General features: G+C 39.6%; 1 protein-coding gene across 1 annotated transcript; it reads left to right on the top strand.

Annotated features, from left to right (window-relative positions):
* The first annotated feature begins 713 nt into the window (after positions 1 to 713).
* On the top strand, positions 714 to 20,556 carry LOC117326838. Its single transcript, XM_033883608.1, is given in 5 exon segments — positions 714 to 840; positions 13,518 to 13,640; positions 14,715 to 14,738; positions 19,580 to 20,115; positions 20,117 to 20,556. Coding segments are annotated over 5 exon segments (1,089 nt in total). The 5' UTR covers positions 714 to 728; the 3' UTR covers positions 20,411 to 20,556.
* The last annotated feature ends 4,996 nt before the right edge of the window (positions 20,557 to 25,552 follow it).

Consider the following 25,552-nt stretch of genomic DNA (forward strand, 5'->3'; position numbering starts at 1 on the left):
TATCTGACGATTTTTATAAAGATTTTACCGGAGGTGGCAAGCGTAACCATATTGTATTCTTGGCTTATCATGAAATTGTCTTTAGGAGTTTTAGTCTCGGAACGGTTCTATTATGTCTATGTACGTATATATACAGGACGTGTATTGTCTTCCACTAAAACAATAGCCCTGATCAGGAACAATTCCATTTGTATGCTAACTTTTAGAGTATAACTAACACGTAATGCTATAATATTTATCTCTGTCAACTTTAATATATTTATTTAATAAAAGTTTTTTTTTATATGAAATAAAGCTGTTATATATTCTTGTTTTATCATCATCATTATTTTCTTATGAACGTGCACGAATTTGGCTTATCTTTGGTAAACGTTGTTTGACAAACGTCACCAAATGTTTTTATCTTGTCTGCGGGATGACAAGGCGTTTTAAACTCTGCTCTGCTACTGTGACATATTATTATGAGGGTCTAATGTGACATGTATTAGAATATAATAAAAATACGTTCGGTTTGTTAGCGTGGTCGTCTGTTTAACAGTCAAAACCACATTTCGAAGTAGGCTAAGATTTCAGATCATGGCCGCGCTACGCAGTTCAATCTTATCAGGGTCCAAAAGCTGCTGTTAAGTGGTCAAGCTTTAGGGGACCAATTACGACCAATGGTTCTCTTTATTCCACAACTTTACGCGATACTATAAGAGGATTTCCCCATCGATCCAAGAGCAGTGATGGATTTTGGAGTGTGGATTCCTCTGACAGAGGATCAGGCGGATGAGGTCGGGGATGATATCACGTGCCGGAGCTTGTCTTCTGCTCGTGAGAGTACAATGGATGTGAGAGGTGAGTAAATGTGTGGTCTGCTCGTGAAAAGTACAACGGATGTGAGAGACGAATTCATCAGCTCGTAAAGGAAACTCATATTTAAGAGGTGAGTACATGTGTCGTATACTAACGACGGATGTGACCGGTACCGGAGTCCGTTATACCAGACACACGGACACTAGACATAGATTTCTACTCTGATATACCGGTCACACGGACACTAGACATAGATTTGTACTCTGATATACCGGTCACACGGACACTAGACATAAATTTGTACCCTAATATACCAGTCACACGGACACTAGACATAGATTTGTACCCTGATATACCGGTCACACGGACACTAGACATAGATTTGTACCCTGATATACCGGTCACACGGACACTAGACATAGATTTGTACCCTGATATACCGGTCACACGGACACTAGACATAGATTTGTACCCTGATATACCAGTCACACGGACACTAGACATAGATTTGTACTCTGATATACCGGTCACACGGACACTAGACATGTACTCTGATATACCAGTCACACGGACACTAGACATGTACTCTGATATACCAGTCACACGGACACTAGACATAGATTTGTATCCTGATATACCGGTCCCACGGACACTAGACATGTACTCTGATATACCAGTCACACGGACACTAGACATAGATTTCTACTCTGATATACCGGTCACACGGACACTAGACATAGATTTGTACCCTGATATACCAGTCACACGGACACTACTAGACATAGATTTGTACTCTGATATACCGGTCACACGGACACTTGACATAGATTTGTACTCTGATATACCAGTCACACGGACACTAGACATATATTTGTACCCTGATATACTAGACGCACGTACACTAGACATAGATTTGTACTCTGATATACCGGTCGCACGGACACTTGACATAGATTTGTACTGATATACCAGTCACACGTACACTAGACATAGATTTGTACCCTGATATACCGGTCACACGGACACTAGACATAGATTTGTATCCTGATATACCGGTCACACGGACACTAGACATAGATTTCTACTCTGATATACTGGTCACACGGACACTAGACATAGATTTGTATCCTGATATACCGGTCACACGGACACTAGACATAGATTTCTACTCTGATATACCGGTCACACGGACACTAGACATAGATTTGTACCCTGATATACCAGACACACGTACACTAGACATAGATTTGTACCCTGATATACCGGTCACACGGACACTAGACATAGATTTGTACCCTGATATACCGGTCACACGGACACTAGACATAGATTTGTATCCTGATATACCGGTCACACGGACACTAGACATAGATTTCTACTCTGATATACCGGTCACACGGACACTAGACATAGATTTGTACCCTGATATACCAGTCACACGGACACTACTAGACATAGATTTGTACTCTGATATACCGGTCACACGGACACTTGACATAGATTTGTACTCTGATATACCAGTCACACGGACACTAGACATATATTTGTACCCTGATATACCAGACACACGTACACTAGACATAGATTTGTACTCTGATATACCGGTCGCACGGACACTTGACATAGATTTGTACTGATATACCAGTCACACGGACACTAGACATAGATTTGTACTCTGATATACCGGTCACACGGACACTAGACATAGATTTGTACTCTGATATACCGGTCACACGGACATTTGACATAGATTTGTACTGATATACCGGTCACACGGACACTAGACATAGATTTGTACTGATATACCGGTCACACGAACACTAGACACAGATTTGTACCCTGATATACCGGTCACACGGACACTAGACATAGATTTGTACCCTGATATACTGGTCACACGGACACTAGAAATATATTTCTACTCTGATATACCAGACACACGGACACTAGACATAGATTTCTACTCTGATATACCAGACACACGGACACTAGACATAAATTTGTACTCTGATATACCAGACACACGGACACTAGATATAGATTTGTACTCTGATATACCGGTCACACGGACACTAGACATAGAATGTACTCTGAAATACCGGTCACACGGACACTAGACATAGAATGTACTCTGATATACCGGTCACACGGACACTAGACATAGATTTGTACCCTGATATACCAGACACACGTACACTAGACATAGATTTGTACCCTGATATACCGGTCACACGGACACTAGACATAGATTTGTATCCTGATATACCGGTCACACGGACACTAGACATAGATTTCTACTCTGATATACCGGTCACACGGACACTAGACATAGATTTGTACCCTGATATACCAGTCACACGGACACTACTAGACATAGATTTGTACTCTGATATACCGGTCACACGGACACTAGACATAGATTTGTACCCTGATATACCAGACACACGTACACTAGACATAGATTTGTACTCTGATATACCGGTCGCACGGACACTTGACATAGATTTGTACTGATATACCAGTCACACGGACACTAGACATAGATTTGTACTCTGATATACCGGTCACACGGACACTAGATATAGATTTGTACTCTGATATACCGGTCACACGGACATTTGACATAGATTTGTACTGATATACCGGTCACACGGACACTAGACATAGATTTGTACTGATATACCGGTCACACGAACACTAGACACAGATTTGTACCCTGATATACCGGTCACACGGACACTAGACATAGATTTGTACCCTGATATACTGGTCACACGGACACTAGAAATATATTTCTACTCTGATATACCAGACACACGGACACTAGACATAGATTTGTACCCTGATATACCAGACACACGTACACTAGACATAGATTTGTACCCTGATATACCGGTCACACGGACACTAGACATAGATTTGTACCCTGATATACCGGTCACACGGACACTAGACATAGATTTGTATCCTGATATACCGGTCACACGGACACTAGACATAGATTTCTACTCTGATATACCGGTCACACGGACACTAGACATAGATTTGTACCCTGATATACCAGTCACACGGACACTACTAGACATAGATTTGTACTCTGATATACCAGTCACACGGACACTAGACATAGATTTGTACTCTGATATACCAGTCACACGGACACTAGACATATATTTGTACCCTGATATACCAGACACACGTACACTAGACATAGATTTGTACTCTGATATACCGGTCGCACGGACACTTGACATAGATTTGTACTGATATACCAGTCACACGGACACTAGACATAGATTTGTACTCTGATATACCGGTCACACGGACACTAGATATAGATTTGTACTCTGATATACCGGTCACACGGACATTTGACATAGATTTGTACTGATATACCGGTCACACGGACACTAGACATAGATTTGTACTGATATACCGGTCACACGAACACTAGACACAGATTTGTACCCTGATATACCGGTCACACGGACACTAGACATAGATTTGTACCCTGATATACCGGTCACACGGACACTAGACATAGATTTGTACCCTGATATACCGGTCACACGGACACTAGACATAGATTTGTACCCTGATATACCGGTCACACGGACACTAGACATAGATTTGTACCCTGATATACCAGTCACACGGACACTAGACATAGATTTGTACTCTGATATACCGGTCACACGGACACTAGACATGTACTCTGATATACCAGTCACACGGACACTAGACATGTACTCTGATATACCAGTCACACGGACACTAGACATAGATTTGTATCCTGATATACCGGTCCCACGGACACTAGACATGTACTCTGATATACCAGTCACACGGACACTAGACATAGATTTCTACTCTGATATACCGGTCACACGGACACTAGACATAGATTTGTACCCTGATATACCAGTCACACGGACACTACTAGACATAGATTTGTACTCTGATATACCGGTCACACGGACACTTGACATAGATTTGTACTCTGATATACCAGTCACACGGACACTAGACATATATTTGTACCCTGATATACTAGACGCACGTACACTAGACATAGATTTGTACTCTGATATACCGGTCGCACGGACACTTGACATAGATTTGTACTGATATACCAGTCACACGTACACTAGACATAGATTTGTACCCTGATATACCGGTCACACGGACACTAGACATAGATTTGTATCCTGATATACCGGTCACACGGACACTAGACATAGATTTCTACTCTGATATACTGGTCACACGGACACTAGACATAGATTTGTATCCTGATATACCGGTCACACGGACACTAGACATAGATTTCTACTCTGATATACCGGTCACACGGACACTAGACATAGATTTGTACCCTGATATACCAGACACACGTACACTAGACATAGATTTGTACCCTGATATACCGGTCACACGGACACTAGACATAGATTTGTACCCTGATATACCGGTCACACGGACACTAGACATAGATTTGTATCCTGATATACCGGTCACACGGACACTAGACATAGATTTCTACTCTGATATACCGGTCACACGGACACTAGACATAGATTTGTACCCTGATATACCAGTCACACGGACACTACTAGACATAGATTTGTACTCTGATATACCGGTCACACGGACACTTGACATAGATTTGTACTCTGATATACCAGTCACACGGACACTAGACATATATTTGTACCCTGATATACCAGACACACGTACACTAGACATAGATTTGTACTCTGATATACCGGTCGCACGGACACTTGACATAGATTTGTACTGATATACCAGTCACACGGACACTAGACATAGATTTGTACTCTGATATACCGGTCACACGGACACTAGATATAGATTTGTACTCTGATATACCGGTCACACGGACATTTGACATAGATTTGTACTGATATACCGGTCACACGGACACTAGACATAGATTTGTACTGATATACCGGTCACACGAACACTAGACACAGATTTGTACCCTGATATACCGGTCACACGGACACTAGACATAGATTTGTACCCTGATATACTGGTCACACGGACACTAGAAATATATTTCTACTCTGATATACCAGACACACGGACACTAGACATAGATTTCTACTCTGATATACCAGACACACGGACACTAGACATAAATTTGTACTCTGATATACCAGACACACGGACACTAGATATAGATTTGTACTCTGATATACCGGTCACACGGACACTAGACATAGAATGTACTCTGAAATACCGGTCACACGGACACTAGACATAGAATGTACTCTGATATACCGGTCACACGGACACTAGACATAGATTTGTACCCTGATATACCAGACACACGTACACTAGACATAGATTTGTACCCTGATATACCGGTCACACGGACACTAGACATAGATTTGTATCCTGATATACCGGTCACACGGACACTAGACATAGATTTTCTACTCTGATATACCGGTCACACGGACACTAGACATAGATTTGTACCCTGATATACCAGTCACACGGACACTACTAGACATAGATTTGTACTCTGATATACCGGTCACACGGACACTAGACATAGATTTGTACCCTGATATACCAGACACACGTACACTAGACATAGATTTGTACTCTGATATACCGGTCGCACGGACACTTGACATAGATTTGTACTGATATACCAGTCACACGGACACTAGACATAGATTTGTACTCTGATATACCGGTCACACGGACACTAGATATAGATTTGTACTCTGATATACCGGTCACACGGACATTAGACATAGATTTGTACTGATATACCGGTCACACGGACACTAGACATAGATTTGTACTGATATACCGGTCACACGAACACTAGACACAGATTTGTACCCTGATATACCGGTCACACGGACACTAGACATAGATTTGTACCCTGATATACTGGTCACACGGACACTAGAAATATATTTCTACTCTGATATACCAGACACACGGACACTAGACATAGATTTGTACCCTGATATACCAGACACACGTACACTAGACATAGATTTGTACCCTGATATACCGGTCACACGGACACTAGACATAGATTTGTACCCTGATATACCGGTCACACGGACACTAGACATAGATTTGTATCCTGATATACCGGTCACACGGACACTAGACATAGATTTCTACTCTGATATACCGGTCACACGGACACTAGACATAGATTTGTACCCTGATATACCAGTCACACGGACACTACTAGACATAGATTTGTACTCTGATATACCAGTCACACGGACACTAGACATAGATTTGTACTCTGATATACCAGTCACACGGACACTAGACATATATTTGTACCCTGATATACCAGACACACGTACACTAGACATAGATTTGTACTCTGATATACCGGTCGCACGGACACTTGACATAGATTTGTACTGATATACCAGTCACACGGACACTAGACATAGATTTGTACTCTGATATACCGGTCACACGGACACTAGACATAGATTTGTACTCTGATATACCGGTCACACGGACACTAGACATAGATTTGTACTGATATACCGGTCACACGGACACTAGACATAGATTTGTACTGATATACCGGTCACACGAACACTAGACACAGATTTGTACCCTGATATACCGGTCACACGGACACTAGACATAGATTTGTACCCTGATATACTGGTCACACGGACACTAGAAATATATTTCTACTCTGATATACCAGACACACGGACACTAGACATAGATTTCTACTCTGATATACCAGACACACGGACACTAGACATAAATTTGTACTCTGATATACCAGACACACGGACACTAGATATAGATTTGTACTCTGATATACCGGTCACACGGACACTAGACATAGAATGTACTCTGAAATACCGGTCACACGGATACTAGACATAGATTTGTACTCTGATATACCGGTCACACGGACACTAGACATAGAATGTACTCTGATATACCGGTCACACGGACACTAGACATAGATTTGTACCCTGATATACCAGACACACGTACACTAGACATAGATTTGTACCCTGATATACCGGTCACACGGACACTAGACATAGATTTGTATCCTGATATACCGGTCACACGGACACTAGACATAGATTTCTACTCTGATATACCGGTCACACGGACACTAGACATAGATTTGTACCCTGATATACCAGTCACACGGACACTACTAGACATAGATTTGTACTCTGATATACCGGTCACACGGACACTAGACATAGATTTGTACCCTGATATACCAGACACACGTACACTAGACATAGATTTGTACTCTGATATACCGGTCGCACGGACACTTGACATAGATTTGTACTGATATACCAGTCACACGGACACTAGACATAGATTTGTACTCTGATATACCGGTCACACGGACACTAGATATAGATTTGTACTCTGATATACCGGTCACACGGACATTTGACATAGATTTGTACTGATATACCGGTCACAAGGACACTAGACATAGATTTGTACTGATATACCGGTCACACGAACACTAGACACAGATTTGTACCCTGATATACCGGTCACACGGACACTAGACATAGATTTGTACCCTGATATACTGGTCACACGGACACTAGAAATATATTTCTACTCTGATATACCAGACACACGGACACTAGACATAAATTTGTACTCTGATATACCAGACACACGGACACTAGACACAGATTTGTACCCTGATATACCGGTCACACGGACACTAGACATAGAATGTACTCTGAAATACCGGTCACACGGATACTAGACATAGATTTGTACTCTGATATACCGGTCACACGGACACTAGACATAGAATGTACTCTGATATACCGGTCACACGGACACTAGACATAGATTTGTACCCTGATATACCGGTCACACGGACACTTGACATAGATTTGTACTGATATACCGGTCACGCGGACACTAGACATAGATTTGTACTGATATACCAGTCACACGGACACTAGACATGTACTCTGATATACCAGTCACACGGACACTAGACATAGATTTGTACCCTGATATACCGGTCACACGGACACTAGACATAGATTTGTACCCTGATATACCAGACACACGGACACTAGACATAGATTTGTACCCTGATATACCGGTCACACGGACACTAGACATAGATTTGTACCCTGATATACCGGTCACACGGACACTAGACATAGATTTGTACCCTGCTATACCGGTCACACGGACACTAGACATAGATTTGTACCCTGATATACCGGTCACATGGACACTAGACATGTACCCTGATATACCAGACACACGGACACTAGACATAGATTTGTACCCTGATATACCGGTCACACGGACACTAGACATATATTTGTACCCTGATATACCAGTCACGCGGACACTAGACATAGATTTTTACCCTGATATACCGGTCACACGGACACTAGACATAGATTTCTAATCTGATATACCAGTCACACGGACACTAGACATAGATTTGTACCCTGATATACCGGTCACACGGACACTAGACATAGATTTGTACCCTGATATACCAGTCACACGGACACTAGACATAGATTTGTACTGATATGCCAGTCACACGGACACTAGACATAGATTTGTACCCTGATATACCGGTCACACGGACACTAGACATATATTTGTACCCTGATATACCAGTCACACGGATACTAGACATAGATTTGTACCCTGATATACTGGTCACACGGACACTAGACATAGATTTCTACTCTGATATACCAGACACACGGACACTAGACATAAATTTGTACTCTGATATACCAGACACACGGACACTAGACATAGATTTGTACCCTGATATACCGGTCACACGGACACTAGACATAGAATGTACTCTGAAATACCGGTCACACGGATACTAGACATAGATTTGTACTCTGATATACCGGTCACACGGACACTAAACATAGAATGTACTCTGATATACCGGTCACACGGACACTAGACATATATTTGTACTCTGATATACCAGTCACACGGACACTAGACATAGATTTGTACTCTGATATACCGGTCACACGGACACTAGACATATATTTGTACCCTGATATACCAGACACACGGACACTAGACATATATTTGTACCCTGATATACCAGTCACACGGACACTAGACATAGATTTGTACTCTGATATACCGGTCACACGGACACTAGATATAGATTTGTACCCTGATATACCAGTCACACGGACACTAGACATAGATTTCTAATCTGATATACCGGTCACACGGACACTAGACATAGATTTGTACTCTGATATACCGGTCACACGGACATTTGACATAGATTTGTACTGATATACCGGTCACACGGACACTAGACATAGATTTGTACTGATATACCGGTCACACGAACACTAGACACAGATTTGTACCCTGATATACCGGTCACACGGACACTAGACATAGATTTGTACCCTGATATACTGGTCACACGGACACTAGAAATATATTTCTACTCTGATATACCAGACACACGGACACTAGACATAAATTTGTACTCTGATATACCAGACACACGGACACTAGACACAGATTTGTACCCTGATATTCCGGTCACACGGACACTAGACATAGATTTGTACTCTGATATACCAGACACACGGACACTAGACATAAATTTGTACTCTGATATACCAGACACACGGACACTAGACATAGATTTGTACCCTGATATACCGGTCACACGGACACTAGACATAGAATGTACTCTGAAATACCGGTCACACGGATACTAGACATAGATTTGTACTCTGATATACCAGACACACGGACACTAGACATAAATTTGTACTCTGATATACCAGACACACGGACACTAGACATAGATTTGTACCCTGATATACCGGTCACACGGACACTAGACATAGAATGTACTCTGAAATACCGGTCACACGGATACTAGACATAGATTTGTACTCTGATATACCGGTCACACGGACACTAGACATAGAATGTACTCTGATATACCGGTCACACGGACACTAGACATAGAATGTACTCTGATATACCGGTCACACGGACACTAGACATAGAATGTACTCTGAAATACCGGTCACACGGATACTAGACATAGATTTGTACTCTGATATACCGGTCACACGGACACTAGACATAGAATGTACTCTGATATACCGGTCACACGGACACTAGACATAGATTTGTACTGATATACCGGTCACACGGACACTAGACATAGATTTGTACTCTGATATACCGGTCACACGGACACTAGACATATATTTGTACCCTGATATACCGGTCACACGGACACTAGACATATATTTGTACCCTGATATACCGGTCAAACGGACACTAGACATAGATTTGTACCCTGATATACCAGACACACGGACACTAGACATAGATTTGTACTGATATACCGGTCACACGGACACTAGACATAGATTTGTACCCTGATATACCGGTCACACGGACACTAGACATAGATCTGTACTGATATACCAGTCACAAGGACACTAGACATAGATTTGTACCCTGATATACCACACACACGGACACTAGACATAGATTTGTACCCTGATATACCAGTCACACGGACACTACACAAAGATTTGTACTGATATACCAGTCACATGGACACTAGACATAGATTTGTACTCTGATATACCGGTCACACGGACACTAGACATAGATTTGTACCCTGATATACCGGTCACACGGACACTAGACATAGATCTGTACTGATATACCAGTCACATGGACACTAGACATAGATTTGTACTCTGATATACCGGTCACACGGACACTAGACATAGATTTGTACCCTGATATACCGGTCACACGGACACTAGACATAGATTTGTACCCTGATATACCGGTCAAACGGACACTAGACATATATTTGTACTCTGATATACCACACACACGGACACTAGACATAGATTTCTACTCTAATATACCGGTCACACGGACACTAGACATAGATTTATACCCTTATATACCGGTCACACGGACACTAGACATAGATTTGTACCCTGATATACCGGTCACACGGACACTAGACATAGATTTGTACCCTGATATACCGGTCACACGGACACTAGACATAGATTTGTACCCTGATATACCGGTCACACGGACACTAGACATAGATTTGTACCCTGATATACCGGTCACACGGACACTAGACATATATTTGTACTCTGATATACCAGACACACGGACACTAGACATAGATTTGTACCCTGATATACCGGTCACACGGACACTAGACATAGATTTGTACCCTGATATACCGGTCACACGGACACTAGACATATATTTGTACTCTGATATACCAGTCACACGGACACTAGACATAGATTTGTACTCTGATATACCGGTCACACGGACACTAGACATAGATTTGTACCCTGATATACCGGTCACACGGACACTAGACATAGATTTGTACCCTGATATACCAGACACACGGACACTAGACATAGATTTGTACCCTGATATACCGGTCACACGGACACTAGACATAGATCTGTACTGATATACCAGTCACACGAACACTAGACACAGATTTGTACCCTTATATACCGGTCACACGGACACTAGACATAGATTTGTACCCTGATATACCGGTCACACGGACACTAGACACAGATTTGTACCCTGATATACCGGTCACACGGACACTAGACATAGATTTGTACTCTGATATACCACACACACGGACACTAGACATAGATGTGTACCCTGATATACCGGTCACATGGACACTAGACATAGATTTGTACTCTGATATACCAGACACACGGACACTAGACATAGTTTTGTATTACACTAGAATAGCTACTGGTCCGTATACCTCTGAGATTAGTTGATCCAAATCATAGATAAACTTTTTTTATAATCTTAATATTCGAGAGAAATACGGCGAAGTTTAAATATTTTTTTTACCATATCAGTAACGTACACGGTTACGGCTCCACATTCAGGCGAGTAACGCGATAACTAATATTTCTGGCTTAAGACACAAAATAACCAATTAAATTATACTGTAGGAAATTTGATATAGTCTGTGAGAGTGCTGTTTAAAAGTCACATTCACAATTTGGGACGACAAGTCTTCTTTGTCCAGCTTAAAATGACCAGAGGCAAAATGGACGCTGTCATAAAATATTTCAGATGAAGCCTAACAAAACGATACCCATTCATTCCTACGACATGATGACATTGACGTGACATGTGGAATCCCATCAACCAAGTCGTTAACAAAGATCCATCTGTGTCTAGAAGGATGAAAAGAGGTTAACAAATCTAATTAAAACGTAATAAAAATGTTTAATTATTAATAATAGTTCCCATAGTTAATTAACCGATTTTAAAAACTGTACAATAGTAGACTACTTTGTCATATTGTAATCAATGGATATTTTCTATTAGACATTTACAATATTTTAATGGTCATGGGCCAGGGTTAATATGAATACTTGACACACGAAATTATGTATACAGCACGAATACACTTCAAACCATATAATAAGGTCTGATTTGTATTTGATTTCATTAACGTGGTAAGTTCATGAGTGACGGCATTACTTGCAATCATTCACGGCTTTGTGACGCCGCTCCGAGTGATACAGTACTGCCTCTGTACCATTATGACGTCACTACGTATGACGTCATCATTCTGTAACCACGCAACTGCTTAATTGTTTCAGCGCCTACTCCACATGTCGGCGCGAAGTCAATGGAGAATGATTACGAGGTTCCACTCCATCGGCTGAGGTGCCTGCGTGGCCTCGGAAAGGCAGGATTCATACCCACGGAACCTAAGTTTAAAGGTAAGAGACAGGTTTACCTGTGTAGTGGGATGGTGCTAAGTATGTACACGTAGTTTGTTCCGAATGGGTCAAAAACGTTTTAATAGCTTAGAATATTAAATAGAAAGAAATTGCTCAACAGTTTGCCGATATACAACTATATATAGATATGTTACTCTTTCATTGAACGAAGCGGATAATCTCGATGCATCCGATCGCTGTTAAAATGTATATAAAGTATATATATATTATTAATAAGAATAGTGATCTTTAAAGTTTTCCAGTAGGTCTGGACGACTTTCGGTATTATCAGCGGCAACGTCATCATGTTCAGTCTTCCGTCACCAAAGCGTTTGTTTCTTATTATCGAGGTATCAAGCTAAAAAAAACATTAAAAATGACAATGATTCGATTGCGTTTATAGTCATCGATTGATAAGCAATCTTAAAGTGGTAGATGTCATGTATATAGCAAGGCTGTTTTATCATTTTAATGGGTTTTTTTTTCATGGGACAATACCTGTTAGGTATTACATTTGAGAAATAAATATGGAAGAAACCATGTAAAATTTACAAAATATGTTGTACTAAGCTTTCGATAAACAGCGTATTTACGACGAAAAAAACGAAATTCTAACAAAGAATTGATAAAATAAGGACAGAATATGAACTGAAAATATAGACACAAGGGTCATCGAAAAAATACAATGAGATTAAGAACCAAGTGTTTCAACAGGGCTAGCGTCGTCTGCCTCATCGCCGACCGTCTAGCCAACATATAGGTCAGACCAGAAAATGCCAAGTTCTCAAAAAGAGAACCAAGCGCATGATGACAACGGAACCGTCAGACATATTAATAAGCTTCAAACGTCAAAGTTCATATTGCACAAGGAAATGTGGTATTCTTGAAAACGAAATAAGATCAAGTTCGAGTAGCTATTGAAACGTTAAAGGTCCATGTTGTTTGTTAAAGTTTGGTTTCGGGTTCCTATGGTTACGCTTTACCAATCCCTGTTGTAAAACGTGTTTATTTATGTTGTAACACCATGAATGTTTTGTTTATGTTGTCAATGTAACGACTGTGTGTTTATTTCAGACGTAACTATCCGATACATACCAAGTAAGTACGTGTTGTCATGGTTACTTACTAACATCGATCGTGATATGACTTGTTTTTTTCTGTCTTAATCATTTCTTTTTAACACGTAAGGGGGCGCTTCAGTCACCTAATATATTTCTTTGCATTTCCTGGCGGAATTCTTTGTAATGATGAATGACATAATACGAAGTTAGTTTTTTTGTAAAATTCTGGTTGGTAGGTCTTTTCTCTAGTGGTGAAAAGACCCTATTGTTTCTGTTAAGTTTATCATTATATATATTCTTATGCATTCTGGTTTTTTTTTGTTTTTTTTTTTTGACAACTGCTCAAAATGGTAAGAGGTATGTCAATGGCATTTACTTACATTGTATATAGCATATGTCAAAGGAGCAAAGTCATATATTAATAAGTAGGTCAACAATCAAATATGGCCACTATGACGTTACACCTGATTTTTTAAAGTGGCAAAGACTCAAAAACCATTGAATTTACAGCTTTACCATTGTAGAATACTTCTGGGCTAAAATTTTCTTCTTCTATGAGTTAATACAAAATATGACTAGTAAAAAAGATGCTCGCCAGATGTCAAAGTTAATCTATCTTTAGATTTTTTTTCATTTTTTCAACATTCATAAAACGGTACAGTACGTACGTCATTCCGATGATTTTGATGTCTTTATTTTTGCAGTAACATTTGCCGTAAACGTGGTACGCCATTTTGAATATGTCCATTGATCTTTTGGAAATGCCGACTGTCTGAAATGATTCTGACCAAGTGTTAAAGTTTTCGTGTCGGTCCAAAATGCAAGATGACCGCAATCTTGAAAAATACATTTTAAAAAACTTCTCCAGTTTCATTGGTGCCATTTAGTGATGTTGAGGAACGATAGCTGACAGAGTGTTGTCATTTTTCTGACTGGTAAAATCTTCGATATGGCAGTCACGACAGTCCAATTCTAATATAATTCCACAATTGTTATATGACATGTACGAGTTATCTCCCCTCTTACAACTCTCGTGTTGACACGTATGACATGAAAGAAAATTAGAATTGAATTGATGCATATATATTCACAATATTCTACACTATTTTTTATGTTTAAATAGCCTTTTGTGTTAAGAAGGAGAAAAGCCCGTCAAATTGTCTATAACAATTTCTAGGTATATAGTGGAATTTGAACAAAAAGAGTTGCTACACGTATGTACGTACAGCTGATGTAAAACAAAATATAGATGAAGAATTGGTTACAAAATAATAATGATAATAAATGAATAGATAGATAAATGGATTGATAAATATATAAATGAATAAATAAAGATGAATAGATAAATAAATGATTATATATAAGTAAATATAGAAATAAAAAGTCCCCAACGAGGAGGATATAATCAGGCAAAGCAACAAGCAAACCTTACTTTTTGTCTGGTCAGGGATTGTTTATATTGAATATCAAAGTCCACTCTTTTAAAGAAAAATGCTACTTCCGATTTCCAGCTAAGTATTGCTAACCCACCACTTTGGTAGATTATACAGGGGGTAGGGATGAGGGTATATGGTAGATTATACAGGGGGTAGGGGTGAGGGGTACATGGTAGATTATACAGGGGGTAGGGATGAGGGGTATATGGTAGATTATACAGGGGGTAGGGATGAGGGGTATATGGTAGATTATATTTTCAGGGGGTAGGGATGAGGGGTATATGGTAGATTATACAGGGGGTAGGGGTGAGGGGTATATGGTAGATTATACAGGGGGTAGGGATGAGGGGTATATGATAGATTATATTTTCAGGGGGTAGGGATGAGGGGTATATGGTAGATTATACAGGGGGTAGGGGTGAGGGGTATATGGTAGATTATACAGGGGGTAGGTATGAGGGGTATATGGTAGATTATACAGGGGGTAGGGGTGAGGGGTATATGATAGATTATACAGGGGGTAGGTATGAGGGGTATATGGTAGATTATACAGGGGGTAGGGATGAGGGGTATATGGTAGATTATACAGGGGGTAGGGATGAGGGGTACATGGTAGATTATACAGGGGGTAGGGATGAGGGGTATATGGTAGATTATACAGGGGGTAGGGATGAGGGGTACATGGTAGATTATACAGGGGGTAGGGATGAGGGGTACATGGTAGATTATACAGGGGGTAGGTATGAGGGGTATATGGTAGATTATACAGGGGGTAGGTATGAGGGGTATATGGTAGATTATACAGGGGGTAGGGATGAGGGGTATATGGTAGCTTATACAGGGGGTAGGGATGAGGGGTATATGGTAGATTATACAGGGGGTAGGGATGAGGGGTATATGGTAGATTATACAGGGGGTAGGGATGAGGGTATATGGTAGATTATACAGGGGGTAGGGATGAGGGGTATATGGTAGATTATACAGGGGGTAGGGATGAGGGTATATGGTAGATTATACAGGGGGTAGGGATGAGGGGTATATGGTAGATTATACAGGGGGTAGGGATGAGGGGTATATGGTAGATTATACAGGGGGTAGGGATGAGGGTATATGGTAGATTATACAGGGGGTAGGGATGAGGGGTATATGGTAGATTATACAGGGGGTAGGGATGAGGGGTACATGGTAGATTATACAGGGGGTAGGGATGAGGGGTACATGGTAGATTATACAGGGGGTAGGGATGAGGGGTACATGGTAAATTATACAGGGGGTAGGGATGAGGGGTATATGGTAGATTATACAGGGGGTAGGGATGAGGGGCACATGGTAGATTATACAGTGGTAGATTATACAGGGGGTAGGGATGAGGGGTATATTGTAGATTATACAGGGGGTAGGGATGAGGGGTATATGGTAGATTATACAGTGGTAGATTATACAGGGGGTAGGGATGAGGGGTATATGGTAGATTATACAGGGGGTAGGGATGAGGGGTATATGGTAGATTATACAGGGGGTAGGGATGAGGGGCACATGGTAGATTATACAGGGGGTAGGGATGAGGGGTATATGGTAGATTATACAGGGGGTAGGGATGAGGGGCACATGGTAGATTATACAGGGGGTAGGGATGAGGGGTATATGGTAGATTATACAGGGGGTAGGGATGAGGGGTACATGGTAGATTATACAGGGGGTAGGGATGAGGGGTACATGGTAGATTATACAGGGGGTAGGGATGAGGGGTACATGGTAGATTATACAGGGGGTAGGGATGAGGGGTACATGGTAGATTATACAGGGGGTAGGGATGAGGGGTATATGGTAGATTATACAGGGGGTAGGGATGAGAGGTATATGGTAGATTATACAGTGGTAGATTATACAGGGGGTAGGGATGAGGGGTATATGGTAGATTATACAGGGGGTAGGGATGAGGGGTATATGGTAGATTATACAGAGGGTAGGGATGAGGGGTATATGGTAGATTATACAGGGGGTAGGGATGAGGGGTATATGGTAGATTATACAGGGGATAGGGATGAGGGGTATATGGTAGATTATACAGGGGGTAGGGATGAGGGGCACATGGTAGATTATACAGGGGGTAGGGATGAGGGGTATATGGTAGATTATACAGGGGGTAGGGATGAGGGTATATGGTAGATTATACAGGGGGTAGGGATGAGGGGTATATGGGTAGATTATACAGGGGGTAGGGATGAGGGGTACATGGTAGATTATACAGGGGGTAGGGATGAGGGGTATATGGTAGATTATACAGGGGGTAGGGATGAGGGGCACATGGTAGATTATACAGGGGGTAGGGATGAGGGTATATGGTAGATTATACAGGGGGTAGGGATGAGGAGTATATGGTAGATTATACAGGGGGGTAGGGATGAGAGGTATATGGTAGATTATACAGTGGTAGATTATACAGGGGGTAGGGATGAGGGGTATATGGTAGATTATACAGGGGGTAGGGATGAGGGGTATATGGTAGATTATACAGGGGTAGGGATGAGGGGTATATGGTAGATTATACAGTGGTAGATTATACAGGGGGTAGGGATGAGGGGTATATGGTAGATTATACAGGGGGTAGGGATGAGGGGTATATGGTAGATTATACAGGGGGTAGGGATGAGGGGTATATGGTAGATTATACAGTGGTAGATTATACAGGGGGTAGGGATGAGGGGTATATGGTAGATTATACAGGGGGTAGGGATGAGGGGTATATGGTAGATTATACTGGGGGTAGGGATGAGGGGTATATGGTAGATTATACAGGGGGTAGGGATGAGGGGTATATGGTAGATTATACAGGGGGTAGGGATGAGGGGTATATGGTAGATTATACAGGGGGTAGGTATGAGGGGTATATGGTAGATTATACTGGGGGTAGGGATGAGGGGTATATGGTAGATTATACTGGGGGTAGTGATGAGGGGTATATGGTAGATTATACTGGGGGTAGTGATGAGGGGTATATGGTAGATTATACTGGGGGTAGTGATGAGGGGTATATGGTAGATTATACAGGGGGTAGGGATGAGGGGTATATGGTAGATTATACAGGGGGTAGGGATGAGGGTATATGGTAGATTATACAGGGGGTAGGTATGAGGGTATATGGTAGATTATACAGGGGGTAGGGATGAGGGGTATATGCTTCACCATTGACACCTTTAAAGAATATTGTTCTGTCACGACATCAAAACAAAACTATGAAATGACATAAATCCGACATATCTATGGTAGACTGGATTACCTGCCGTAGTTTTTTCTACTCTCCGCTAGGCTTCGCTTCGGAAATGAGCACAGCCTAGCGGAGAGAAATGGTACAAAGGCAGGTAATCCAGTCTATATTTACAGTTGTTCTTTTGTTCGTGCTAACTTGTGTTAATGACAATCTACTTTTGTTTTATTGAAGAGCCGAAGTTCCGATGGGCCGTAGAGAGCTATGTCAAGCAGGGGGTTGATCAGCATCCAAGCCGGAAGCAGGTACCATTCTTTCTGCGCAGGTCCAAAACTCTTCAGGTGATTCAAAACAAACCATTCCAGCGGTTTTATACAAAGCTAGAGATGACTCCAACACCAAGGGCGCTCACAGATCGAGACCGTTTTGAACCCTTCAGTCGGAAAAACAAAAATGACAGGCGTTACTCCCTTTCGTTTGTTTACAAACAAACGCCATACCCTGGTATCCTTCAAAAACCCAAAACAGATCGGCCGTTGTTAAGACGGCCGACCCCGTTGCGGACCCCACCGGTACAGGAAACGGACTCACAGTTCAAACATTTTACAAAAAGTTTAGAATTGAAACCGAAAAACTTTGCCACATCTACAGAGCAAGATATATTTTACAATAGGAATTATCCGTTACTTTTGGACGCTCATCCCGAAGAGGAAGTTTCTACTCTGCCGCGCAAGCGTACACCGACTCCAGAAATATGTTTTACGCCAGGAAATGAAACGCGGAATGTCAATTACGTCCAGAATTCAGAATCTAAAAATGGAAATAGATGTACTTGACCAAGAAACCGATGGAATTGACTTTAGAACAGTATTGAGGGACGATGCATTTGATCCTGCCAAATGGCCTTGGAATAAAGGCCGATCGAGTTACATGATTCCGTCGCCCTCCAGTTCACATTTGCAGCGACAACGTCCAAAATCTCCGAGCCCCATGTCTGTCAGCACACTCCCAAAAGATCGAACTCCGACTTCCTTCTCTCCCGGAAGGTCCCTTTCGCCATATTAACAAGACAAAAATCACCAACACAGACCATACAGCATTTCTTTTATAAAGTAAAAGATTTCACGGATAGAAACGTTAGTTTCTACATTAAGGCGGCATCTAGCGTTTTGGTCGCAAATATAGGGGCATATCTCTTTTGGTGGTACATACATGTAAGAAACATTTGATGACATTTTAATATACTTATCTCGGTATTGTATTGTGATTTAACCGTACAATTATTGCGTTGGACAATTAACAACCACAAAATAGGTAATCACTTTGTTTTATATTGCATACTTCATACTAATAAATGCATGTTGAAACGAGTTTCATTGTTTGAATCAATATTTTGCAATTGACGAAAGGTGAATGTACAATGTTGTAGTTCATTAAGGAAAATAATAGCTCTAACTCAACGTCAGCCGTCATCGGCTGGCGAAAGTCGCGTCAGCCATGTTCACGTGAACCGTCGCGTCTGTCGGTCGGTCAAGGTCGCACGAATCATCGTGGCTGTAAGACTAAATGTCGCGTGAATCAATCGTCACGTCTGTCGTTCGGTGAAGGTCGCATAAATCGTCGCGCATGTCGGACGGTGAAGGTCGCGTTTGTCGTCACGGCTGCCGGAATGTGAAGGTCACGTGAATGCATGGTCGTGTCTGTTGGACGGTGAAGGTCGCGTTTGTCGTCATGGCTGCCGGAATGTGAAGGTCACGTGAATGCATGGTCGTGTTTGTCGGACGGTGAAGGTCGTGTTAATCGGCGCTTATAGTCCAGAATAAAATCTCATTAAGTAATCCAGTTCCAAGCAGATGTACTTACTTACTTTACTTTACTTTAAACATGTTTTATTGTCTAAACAAGAACAATAGGATTAGGCACAAGTTATTACAACTTATGAAGCCTTCTCCACTCAACATGTTAATATTTACAAGTAATGACATAGGTATAATAAATAGTAAATCATGTAACATTTAGGAGGAAAATGGATAATTTAACATACAATGTACATTGACATAATAAAGAGATACAAGTATATATATTCAAAATCTTCTGCTGGACTTTATGAAAGACTGCACATATCCAAATACATAACTATTCACTTCCAAAGCCAAGTTTTCATTACCATATAATAACAAATTTAAATTTACATGTATATTTAAATCATTAAAATATTGGAACATTTCAGCACGAGCAGTAGCATATATTGGACATTCACATTCACATTCACTGTTACCACAGTTTACACAAATAGAGTCCTCTGCCAAATTTACACGAAAAAGATCATCCTTAAGAGAACTACACTTATATCTTAATTTTGTATGTATTATATTAAACTTTCTTTCACCATAATTATAGTAGCAAGGCAGACTAGTAGAATTAGGTTGAGAGAGAGCTAGTTTGAAAGAAGAAAGAGAAAGGGATTTAACATTGTCGTCTAAATTGTTCCAGTTTCTTAAAGTAGAGGGAAAGAAGGAGTTTATTGTAGAAGAGAGTCTGTAATTTGGAATTCTGAAATTGTCCTTATTTCTTAAAGGGTAAGGGTTATTATTTCCCACTGAAGGAGGTAATAAGTTAGATAGATAACTTGGAGTCATATTATTTTTTATTTTATAAAGTAATTGAAGATTTCTTTTAGCTCTTCTGTCTGAAAGTGGTTCCAAAGATGTTTCAAAATATAAAAATTCTTTTCTTGTATAAGACGGTAGACCAGTTATTATTCTAGCTGCTTCAAGCTGAGCCCGCTCTAACTTTTCTGAGTCAGCTTGAGAGCATCCGTCCCAAACCTCACATGCATATTCCAGAACAGGTAAAATAAATGACTTATAAATTCTTAAAAGAGCATCACGCTTTAACATATATTTAATTTTCCTTAAAACATTTATTTTTTTCATTACTGATTTGTATATCTCATCAATGTGGTCAGACCATTTAGCATTTGAATTAAATATGACTCCAAGATGTCTATGTAAACTACTAATATTTAAAAAGGTTCCATCAAAAATTTTCTTCAATATTGTCGGAGTTTGATATAAAAATTATCTCAGTTTTATTTGGATTAAAAGAAACAAGCCAAGTTTTTGCCCACTGATTTAATTTTTCTAAATCTCTGTTTAAAACTAATTCAATTTCTCGGCATGAAGAAGACGACTTTATAAGAGAAGTGTCATCAGCAAATAAACGTGCTGTTGACTCAAGTTCATCAGCTATGTCATTAATATATATTAAAAAAAGAAGAGGTCCTAGAATTGAGCCCTGGGGAACTCCAGCCATTATCATACCAGCATCAGAAGATGAAATGTTAATATATACTTCTTGTTGTCTGTTACATAAATAGTTTTCTATCCAGGACAAGAGGTTATCTGAAATACCATATGAATTTAACTTTATTAGGAGACCTTTGTGCCAGACTCTGTCAAAGGCTTTCGAAATGTCGCAGAAAATCATACAAGTATGTTTCTTTTCTTCTAGATTTAGACAAATGTTATGATAAATTTCAATTAGTTGGTATACTGCTGAATTTCCAGGCATAAATCCTGCTTGAAACCGATAAAATAATGCATTTTCAAAAAAATAATAATACAAGTGCTTAAAAATAACCCCTTCTAACACTTTCCCAACAGTAGAGAGGAGAGATATGGGACGATAATTTGATATAGAATGCCTATCTCCTTTTTCAAAGAGGGACATAACTTTAGCTATTTTCCATATATTTGGAAAAATACAAGTAGATAAAGAAAAATTAAAAAGAAGTTCAAGGGGTTTACAAACTGTATATGCTGTGTATTTAAGCATATGATGACTTATACCATCTTCACCTGAGGCTTTTATCAAGCTTTAAATTTTTTAAAACATCACAAATTTCATTAGAAGTAACTAATAAGGAATTTAAAGAGCTGTTAGTTTTTGGCTCTAAGATAGGCACTTCACTATTATTATCATCAATATTAGTAATACTACAAAAATATTCATTTAATAAATTTGACTTGTCTTTATCATCGACAGATAAATGACCAGTGTTTGGGTCTATAAGAGTAGGGATAGACTCTGTCCCTGAATTTTTTATAAGTCTCTTTATTAGCTTCCAATAGTTTTTAGGATCTCCTGAATAATAATAATCAATAAGATCACCTACATTATCATAAAATGATGTTCTTGCAAATTTTTTCATGTTATTTACCTTATTCCTCTGTCGTTTAAAATTTGTTATGTCCCTTGGATGCTTGGAATTTATCGCTATTTCCCTCAACCTATCACGTATTCTCATATTTTTTTCTCAAATCAGAATTCATCCATTGCTTATCTTTGGGCCTAATAGTAACTTCTTTATTTGGTATACATGTATTAGCAAAATCAAGGAAAACTTTGGTAAACGCAACACTGGCAGAATCTGCTGAATTGCAATTTGTAAAAAGAGTGTTCCAATCATATTTCCTGATAAGATCATTAAATAATTCAAAATTTGCTCTTTTATAAAGCCATACTCGTCTTCTAAATACAGGTTTTATTTTAAAAGGAACTTAAATGTAAGCAACACAAGCTTCATGATCCGTAAAATCTTTATCAGTTTCAATAACAGAAGAGTCTATACAAGTAAGAGAATCTGATAATAAAATAGGATCAAGTAAACTTGATCTTGTAGGACCTATTCGGGTAGGTTCTAATATTACATTAGTCAAATTAAAAGTATCAATAATATCTGCAAAAACATGATTTTGAGAAATTGTTAGCAAATCTACACTTAGATCAACCAACAATATAACTTCATCAGTAATGTCCTTGACGTAGTTTAAAGAGATACGGAGTATATTCCAAAAATGATTTGCATCATGATAATTTGACAGATAAGCAGTTCCTATAATGATTTTCCTCCCTTCAGGAAGAAACACTTCAAACCACATAACTTCAAGACCAGGAGTTTCTAAAACAGTTAATCTATTGACTTTAAGTGCATTATTAATATATACCATTATACCACCTCCTGCAAAATTTCTATCAAGTCTAAAAGGGGAGTAAAAACCATCCATAGATAAATCACTTGTTGGTAAAGAAGCATCAAGATGGGTTTCAGTTAAACAAATTATATCATACTCACCTGCAATACTCTCTATATAATCAATTTTATTCCGTATACTTCTGATGTTTAAATGAAAAATTGAGAGTTCCCCTGGCTCAGGACCAGGATTTGATTCAATGTCCATATGTTGTAGTAAAAGCAATAGCAAGATTAACATGAAATTTATATTGTTTAGATGTGGAAGCAAAAATGTATTTAGTATAAGCCTGCAAACTTGAAGGCAGATGTAATGTATTATGTCACCTTCTTGGTACATTGTATATTGTTATAAGAACCATCATTTAATTTTCACACTATTTTTAGGTGTAAACAATTAAAACTCACTGAATTCCAAAAAAATGTGTTTGATTTCAACAACTTGAATATGTATTCCCTATAGTATAAACGCAATCCTCAACAAAATCCAAGCTCAATTTACGTACAATCTGTAAAAGTATATCTTTCGGAACGCGTCAACTCACAAGCAACTATCGGCGGGTGCCAGAAATCACAGACACCTGTGGTGCAGTGACAGGTGTGACCAGCTTGTGGACTGTAATTTCACACCTGGTAATTGTTTAGTGGTATACTAACCAATTCAAACTTGAGAACTCATCATTTTCTTAACATATTTGTATATTTTTTAAAGTCTTGTTTTTAGAGAAGACAGGACTTGCGACACACGAATGGAAAGTAAAATCACAAGGATCTCAATCACTTTTACAAAAAGAAAAAAAAAAGAAAAGAAAAAAAAATGGTACACTTTAATCCTAGCGAGTTTAATATGTTTTAGTATTAATTATGATTAGTCAAGATGAACTAAATTGTATGTTTTTTATCATAAAAAACGGAGCTAAAATTATGGTTTTAATAAGTACCTATGGTATGTACTTGTACGTTAACTATCAATAATATTATAATTGTTGTGAAGCTCTTTTATATAATTTCACAGAAAACGATTGTAGATATATCTTTCTCAAGCATTTAATCCTCGGTAATCCATGAGACCATGACATGTTAAAAAAAGGATAAAATCTGTATTTGTAGAAGCACGTTGTAGGCTCCAACACCGGTTTTCATACGGGGGAGATTTAGTCTATTGTATATCA

This window comes from Pecten maximus, chromosome 5, assembly GCF_902652985.1.
Source record: "Pecten maximus chromosome 5, xPecMax1.1, whole genome shotgun sequence".
Classification (NCBI taxonomy): Eukaryota; Metazoa; Mollusca; class Bivalvia; order Pectinida; family Pectinidae; genus Pecten; species Pecten maximus.